The sequence below is a fragment of the Neovison vison genome, chromosome 2 (genome assembly GCF_020171115.1).
Source record: "Neovison vison isolate M4711 chromosome 2, ASM_NN_V1, whole genome shotgun sequence".
NCBI lineage: Eukaryota > Metazoa > Chordata > Mammalia > Carnivora > Mustelidae > Neogale > Neogale vison.
In genome coordinates, this window is record NC_058092.1 from 159,995,198 (window position 1) to 160,003,825 (window position 8,628).

An 8,628-nucleotide genomic window follows, 5' to 3' on the forward strand; every position below is an offset into this window, starting at 1 on the left:
ACCTAATGGGGATAATTAGAGATCCAGAAACAGAACTGGAAGCAAAGACAGTAATTATGCATGAAAAAGATTCTCTGAGCTAAAGGAAAACTTGAGTTGCAGATTGAAAGTACGCATCAATTCCGACGAGAAAAGACATACAACTGGGAAATTTTCCAAATTGCAAAACCCACAGAGAAAAGTCCTCCAAACTTTCCAGGCAGAAGTTACTACAATGAAAAAAATAATGATTATGGCATCAGCATCTAACTTCTCATATAAAAAAAAATGATGTGGATCATTGTTAGTATGGCTGAGGAATGAACCACAATGCAAGCATCTAATATATAATGTATTTGACAAGGTTAAAAAAAGATATTTTGGATAACAAGGAAGGATGGAGATTAAATATGAACCGTGCCTCCCATCTAAGGAAAATACTAGAGAATTATTCCAGTCAAAAAACGAATCACAAGCATGACCTTAGGATGGAAAATATGAAGGCAGCAGGTAGCAGTGAGCAGTAAACTTGCATGCATCTTGGTACCCCATAGGCATACAAAGTCATGGCTACAGCTATGGGGTTAATAACAGGCTATGGGTGCACATGGGCCCACCCACTCATGCCCATACCCACAATCCACAAGTACGTATAAATGTCAAGTACAAGTTCTTGACTGCAATACAGTGTTCTACCAGCGCTCCTTTCTTGAATAATAGCACTGCATATAGACATTTTTAAATTTACCTTTAAAATGAATTTCACAAAGTTAGTCCAATTAGTTAGTAAGATACATGTCTGCCCAGGATTGATTCTGTGACCCTAGCCTGGTAGCACTCACGTCAGACTTTGACCAGGAAAGCGAGTGTTGCCCAGTTCCTCTTTTGGCTCAGTGGCTGGGACTTTTAATTGGCCTGTGGTGTTCTGTTTTTGTTTTTAGTATTTTAGCATTGTGGTAGTCCTATGTTACTATCACAGCATTTTCCTGTTTTAGTTCTTCTTGATATTCTTTTAAGTATATTCAAGCAAGGATACTTTTCTTTATGGAATGAATATATATTGTCTGAATGCAAAAAAAAAAGTGACCTTTAAAGAACTCTATTTTTTATTTATTTTTATTTATTTTTTATTTGAGGGAGAGAGTGTGTGCATAAGGGCTAGAGGTGGCCGTAGGTCAGTTGGAGAGGGAAGAGCAGACTCCCTGCAGAGCAGGGAGCACAAAGGGGCTCAATCCCAGGACCCCTAGGTCATGACCTGAGCCAAAGGCCAACTCTTAACCGGCAGAGCCACCCGGGTGCCCCAGAAGAGCTCTTTAACCTAAAATGATCATTCAACTGTGTTGTCTCCAGCTCGCTTACTTCACTGTAAAAATCTACGTGGAATTCATCATACATAAGCCTCCTTGATGCCTCATATAATCAGCCTGGCCAAGAAAGCTGTGTGTTTCAGAGAGTTGTTTATTAGGATTGTAACAATGTAAACATGCCCCTCATTTTAGTTGCTTTTAGAGGTCTTTTACATAGCACTTAGAGCACCCCTCAAAAACTCAAAGGAAGTAAACACTATCCCCTAAGAGTTCATCCACAACATCAAGAGGGAGGGATGGCAGCTGAGATTCTCAGGGTGAACTTTAAGACCTGCTATGGCGCTAACCAAAAAGTCTTGTAGAGTCACGCATCTATTCTATGGAAGGTATAGCATTCATTCTAAAAATAGTGTAACGATCCCCATTTGCCCCTCTCTTATTGCCAGCAATTACGAACATGTCCAAAAGCTACTGGCAGGATAGAGAGAGAATATCCTGTTGAAAAGGGGGTTCCTGTGACCAGCCTGGATCCAGGTCACCCCATGTGAGAGACATTCAGATATTTCTGAAATCTAATGTGAACTGGCTTCCAGCAGGAATAAAAACACTGGCGATATTACATTGCGAACATTAAATTCTCAGTTTTGCAAATGACCCCACACGGTGGCCGGCCCGTGGAAGGCACCGGGTGAATTCTTGGTTGCTGTGTATGGTTGGTTGGAGAAGATGGGCACACTGGTGGACTAGTGGACACACTGAAGAAGGGAGGGAGTCAGACGCAGATGCCGCGGGTCCCCACACTGAGGCGGCTTCGCTGCGCATCCATGAAACGTCCGAAGCCTGCACGTAACTGGGCGCGGTCAGATTTGGGGCGCACTGAGCAAGTGCAGTGTAGGGGCTAATCGTCCTCGAGGTGAAGGGGTTGGTGTTCTGCTCTCATGGGTGCGTCGCGGCCCTTCTCCCACTAACCAACCTCGGTCAGATGCGAGCCAGGTCAGGGACTAGGACGGGGAGCCAGCCCAGACTTACGGGAAGGGGGCAGAGCCCACTGCTGCGACTGGGGAAAGGCAGCGGGAGGTGGGGTTCCCCGGTGGCAGCTGCAGCTGGGGCGGGGCCTCTGTGGGACTGAGAACAGGGGCCAGAGCCAAGTGTAAATGGGGAGGTTAGAACCGCCCTAGGGATTCCCAGAGTAGTGTTGTCCCCACGCGGGTGACATTTCACTGCGACCGCCTCGATAACCGGCCACAGATCCTGTTACAAAATACTGCCGTGATCTTTGAAACGCGCAACAGCAGACGGTGGAATCCTTTGTTGGGCGGGACTGCACCCGGGGTCGCTATGGCCTGCCCGCGGGCAGAGCTGGCGCCCGCCGGTCACTAACAGAGGCCGCAGGGACGGCCCTGCCTGTCATGCCCTACGAAAGGAAGGGCCAAGGATTCGGAGGGCGGGTCGGTTGGTGGCGGCCCTGCAGACGCGGGCCAGGCCTGCGCCCCCCGCACCCTAAGGCGTGCCCCGCTTGTCCGCCCGCAGAGCCCCCCCGCGCGGACCCGGACACGCTGCGGGCCGGAGCGCGCGGCTTCACCGGCTGCCTGTCTGCCGTGCGCTTTGGCCCCGCCACTCCGCTCAAGGCTGCGCTGCGCCCCAGCGGCCCCGTCGCGGTCACCGTGCGCGGACACGTGGCCGCCGCCTCCCAGTGCGCAGAGTCCAAGGGAACCAGAGCCCCAGCACGGGAGGCCAACCGCCCAATCTCAAGTGGCACAGGTGCGTGCCCCTCCGCCCGCAGTCGCGCTTGCCACCCGGGGTCTTCCACCCCGTCTGCACCCCGGGGTTTCCCAGGCCCTCCAGGCCCTCGGTGGGGTCGCCCGGTCCTGCTCTGGTCTGGGTTTCCTGCTCCTTCCCGCCCGCGCAGCGCGTTCTGCTCTCCTGTCAGATGTTTGCGAATGTCACCAAAGTCCTCTTCCCTCTGCCTCTGTCATTCTCCCTTTCTCTGCTGTAGGTGGCTCTGGACCCACAGACGGGGGTGAGGCCTTAGTTAGCGCTGACAGAAGGGACCCTGCTGTCATCGGAGGTAACAGGGCTGTGAACGACCTGGTCCTTGGCATTGCTTTCACCGCGGGCATAAACCCGTGTCCGGGAGTCCGAGCTGAGGGGCGAGGTCAATGGCGGGACACCCCTTTGCAGGCGTTCTTCACGGGCTTGCCCCCATGTCAGCCTCTGCCGGGGCTCAGGGGGACTGAGTGGAGAGAACCCATGGTAGGACCGAGACAGTTGCTGAACTACAGAGTAATAAGGTTTTTCATTTGAAAATACCCATTCATATCTCTCAGATCATATATACACATGTACATATATGACATATTCACCTTTACTTCTTTGATCCAAAATAGCCAAGACCTCTCAGTCCATTCGCCCAAAAATTTTAAAAATAATATTAAAAGTAAAACATTAGGTGAGTTTAGAACCACCTAAACTGCACAAGTTGTCATTTTCATAAACATAAAGATAGAAAAACCTAAAGATTTTTCTAAACATAAATATGCAGAACTGTTTTCTGGTGTCAATCTTATCTTAGATTTACATATATTTATTTGTATTTCTAAAGTAACTATTCACATATATTTGCATTATATATACACGTTCAGTGTCCCATGTATTCTATACCTGTGACAGTAAAACTGGATATAACACAGCTCTTTAAAGCAAAGTCCTATAGATAAACTATGTATGTATTTACATATATATTCACATATAATGTATATTAGTATTTTCTATGTACTTACATATATTTAAAAAGGTACAACTAATTCCATCTTAAATATCTCCCTCTGTATTCTCTGAAACAGAATTTATTTAGGCCTGCTTTAAAAAATGAATATTCAAGTCTCCTCCTTATGATTCAGAGAATGCTTACATTTATTAGACTACTGGAATGTGTCATTTGTAAACTCTACGGACTGAGAGGGAGCGAGCTGCTCTCGGTTTCATGGCTATTCCAGATAAGGGAGGTCATCCCCAAGCTGGGGGATACAGGTGGGTGTCCACTTTTCAGGCAGACCAGACTGCATCTGCCCATTGGGTTTCTGTTCATCAAGATGCCAGTTTTCTCCAGACTATTAGGAAGGTATTCAGATATTTTCACGTGCTGACCAAATCTGTGTAAGAATGTGAACTTGCCCATTCCTATCGTAACCGCTTCTGTTTTTCTAATGAATGAGGTATATGCTGTCCTGATTTCACAACTCCAGGAACAAAGAAACATGTGTGTTATTTATAATGTATACCTAAAAGGATTACTTTTGTGTTAAAATATAAATCAAGTCTTCATCCTGAACTGTTCTCATTTATTTTGAGTGAGAAGACTTCAGTATAAAGCAAAAAGCTGATTTAAAATAAATCAACTTAAATGTGATTCATGTTTTCAAAATAGGAATCAAAGTCCAAACATGCAAAATGTCATGATTGGTGCCATGTTTCGAGAGAGCAACGATGATAGGTTGGTGCTAGAATAGAAGGCGTGGTCTCTGGAGCTGTATTGCCTTTGGTTAAATATCACTGGCAAGTTGTACAAAGTAAGTAAGTTGCACCAGTATTTTTCCCCTTGAGAAATCCTGCTTGGCTCCTTGCCACTTCCAGTCCATGAACGGGAGAAGAATGAGGCACAAACAAGTCAGCTACAAGAGAAAGGGAGCAGGGGACAACAGTAGAAAAGACTGTTGCCCCCAACAACTCCTCGGTCCTGCTTTCATTAGATAGAAACAGTAACCAACAGAAGAGCCGAAGAAGGCCAAACATTAGTCATAGGCCTTGTAGATAAAAAAGAAGGAAGGCAAAATATGTCTAGACAAGCAGTATATAGTTGAACAAGCACATTCAAAGGACTTATCTAAGTAACCACAGGTGCTTTCTGGGGGAAAGGGGAGATAACGGAAAAATGAAGCAGGTGGCATTCCACCCTGAGCGGACCGGGCATTCCCAGCTGCTCAGCTTCAAGGCCGTATATCGTCCTCTACCCTACAGCCTGTTACCAGTATGTGTTTTTCTTAAGGCCATGTCTAAATGTGCTTGGTAACTAGTAAAATTTCCCATGGGTTATATTTTAAGTAATACATCGTTCTGAGGTTCAGCTGCAGCTCCTGACAGACGGGAGGGAGAATCAGAGCACATGGGGTGTTAGGGAGGTAACAACTCAGGTTGTGGCCCCTGCAACTCACGTGGCTCTGCCTTTGATCTGTGTGGTGGCTGTGTGCTGCGTGGTTTGTCCACTGCCAAGTATATTGAGCTGCAGTGTAGAATCCTGGGTGGAATCCTCAGCCCTGTGTCCAAATGACCCCAGACCACACCACATGTAAAATACTTAGTCCGGTTAAAGAACCACCCCAGCAGGTGGATTTCTCCACATGCTGCGCTCCATCACCTCTCCTCTTGCAAACAAAGGGAACAATACAGGAAGGGGAAGTAACCTAAATCATGTTCACACCTGGTACACCGGAGATCATGGAGTGTTTCTTGCCACGGGATCCATCGTGTCAATGAACAGGCAGAGAAGGACACAGATGTGTAGATGGATGGAGAGACAGACAGACCTAAGTGATTGTCACAAAAGCATTCACAGTTGGATTGCTGAAAGGAAGGTTATGGAAGGCATCGGATGCATTAGTCACATCATCCCCGTCTCTTCAGAGAGCCGATGAAGACAGAGGTTGCTCTAGAACCCTACCAAGTCTCACAGAATGAGCAAGCTAGTACTCAGTTACATGCACAATAACATCCTGGGTGTTTGAGGATAACAGTGACAGTGATTGGATAACCAAGTGGCCTGATTACTGTTATTGAGTTCCTGTCCCTGACACTAAAATTGGATACAATGTAGCTTTTCAAAGCGAAGTCCTGTAACAAAATTTAAGAGTAATTAAAGTGACAACTGTTTGTTGTCAGGTGAGGTTCAAGGTGTAGTGAACGTGTTGACTGTTGTACTTGTTAGTATTTAAGAACCTTTCCAGAGGTTCTGAGCATCTGATCAGGAATCCCTATGACCAGAGGCACCCACCGAGCTGCGAGTCTGTTGGGCTCCATTATGCTCTTTATCTCTGTCCAAGAGCATAGTGAAGAATCTTCATTTAACAACACGAATTTGGATTCAGTTAACTAAACAGTAATGCATTTTCTAACATTTGCTAACTGCAATATCAATGCCTGTGTCAGCCATCTTAAAAGTGTTTGGCTGATGGACGCTGTTTTGGTACCTCCCTGCTTCGGTATGGATTAACATTCATTCTTTAATGAATATGGCAGCTTGAGCAAACCCCTCTAGGCCTCATCTGACCGTCCCAACCCTGAGAGCCCTTGAAAAAAATCAGAGGAAATTTAAAAAAAATACTGGTGTTCAAGCCTCCCACTGAAGATTCTGAACTATCATCTGCTGTGCAGCCAAAGTTGAGACACACTGACACAGCTAACACTTCAGTACTTAAAGCATTACCAGCAAAAGATGCCAAATAATCTACTTTCCCTGTTGCTGAACATTGTCTCTCTTTCTATAAATTTTTAATACAGTGGTATATCAATTATCTACTGCTGCCTGACAGATCACCACCCACTTAGAGCTTAACCCAATTCCTTTTTAGTATGTCCCAGTTTCTGTGCGTCAGGAGTCTGGGCATAGCTTAGCTGGGTCCTCTGCTCAGTGTTCACAGAAGCCTGCAGTGAAGGTGTCAGTCAGCATTGAGGTCTTATCTAGAGATTGCTCTGGGAAAGGATCCACTTCCTCCTCCTCATGGGTGTTGATGGCATCCAGAGTCTTGTAGCTGTAGGACCAAGAGCATCTCGATTTTTGCTGGCTGCCCTTAGCACCTAGAGTTTACCTTTAGTTCCGTGCCATGTAGGGATTCCCATATGGACTCCCACCATGACTGCCTGCCCCCTTACCGCCAGCAGGAAGAGGGATGGTTCCATAAGACAGGTGCTACCGTCTCACATACCATAATCACCTAACCTAGGTACAGCACATCACCTCTGTTGTTTCCATTGGTTAAAAACAAGCCACAGGCCCTACACACAGCAACTGAAGGGGATCATGCACAAGGCATGGCCCCCAGCAGCAGAGATCAGGAAACTTTTTTAGCCTCATAGAAGGAACTGGTGTACTCACCACAGAACATAAATCAGCAGAACATCAGCAGCAGATCTTCTTAATGTGCTTCTACATAAGTACTTAATTACTCTATGACAAGTCTATACACTCCATCCTTTTAAAATAATGGAAACATGCCCGCTTGTTAGCATGAAGTGAGGGCATGACCTAGAGGCCATGCTGTGGTTCTGAATTTTAACAGGCACCAAGTGAAAGCTAGGCCAATAGATCTTTAACCTAAAGGCAAAAAACTGCTGTATCCAAAGGACGTGTGGACTTAGAACTCAGTGTTCCAGTAGGCCAGTGCCCACTTTCCTGACGATGCACATGTGATGTACGTGAGCTTACTATCAGCTACGTGAGTCCTGCATGTTACAAGTCTGTGTTCTGACTGCGCCTCCCCCTTCTCTCACCAGGTGTGATAGCGGTGGTGGTATTTGTCTTGCTCTGTCTCACCACCGTGGCCGCACGCATTTATCAGCAGAGATGGCTGTACAAAAAAAATGAGTCAACTGTTCCCCCGGCTGGAGACAGTGCTGAGACGGCTCTGAAGAGTGAGGTCAACATGCAAAGTTCAGTCAGTGAGAGCCAGAGAGAGTACTTCTTCTGAAGGGCAGCTGCACCTCACTTCAGGCTCTGGTGATGGGACTTTCTTGCTAAGCAGGGGGACTCCCGGCAGATGAAGCCCCCCACGTCCCCGTTCCCCGGACAGGTGGCCATCCTGCAGCACCGTCAGCTTGCTCAAGTGCGGTCCTGGGAGACTCTGCTCCGTGATGCTTCATGACCTGTGTGTGTAGAAGGACTCGGCAGTGCCCATTAACCCCTGTGCGGTGGTGTCTGACTGTCTGGCCCGATTGTTGAAAATTCACACGTGGTTTGCATAATGACTTTGGGTTTGAAGTGAGAACAAGGATGTGATCTGTGGTCCTACTCTCTTAAATATGAGACCTGGAAGTTTATAAAAGTCAAAGTTGGACCCTAGTGTTGTGTGTTGCGTGCAAATCTGTGTTTTGCCTTCTCTATCAATCACCTGCGGATGCTTCTAAGCCGGGAAGTGCTTCTCTGACGGTCTGGGAGTGCGTTTCTATCTCCATTTGAACCAAAGTCCATAGGCCAAAAATGCACTAGCAACCTAGAAAAAAACATTTTTTTTTGGCCGATTGTTTTTATGATCTGTCTCTTTAAAGTCACTTTGCATACATTTTTAGTGAT

The 8,628-nt window shown here is 46.6% G+C and overlaps 1 protein-coding gene across 3 annotated transcripts in view; it reads left to right on the forward strand.

The window, feature by feature from the left end:
- LOC122900625 (contactin-associated protein-like 3) overlaps nt 1-8,166 on the forward strand; it is a 205,183-nt gene extending 197,017 nt beyond the window's left edge. For 2 of the 3 annotated variants that reach the window (XM_044239396.1, XM_044239397.1), the window contains 3 exons: nt 2,817-3,038; nt 3,283-3,354; nt 7,833-8,166. In XM_044239396.1, coding sequence (XP_044095331.1) covers nt 2,817-3,038; nt 3,283-3,354; nt 7,833-8,026 — 488 coding nt within the window. In that variant the 3' untranslated portion in view covers nt 8,027-8,166. Of the gene's footprint in view, nt 1-2,816; nt 3,048-3,282; nt 3,355-7,832 lie in introns of all 3 variants that reach the window. The other variant, XM_044239395.1, reaches the window with a different exon arrangement.
- Nucleotides 8,167-8,628: the final 462 nt, after the last annotated feature.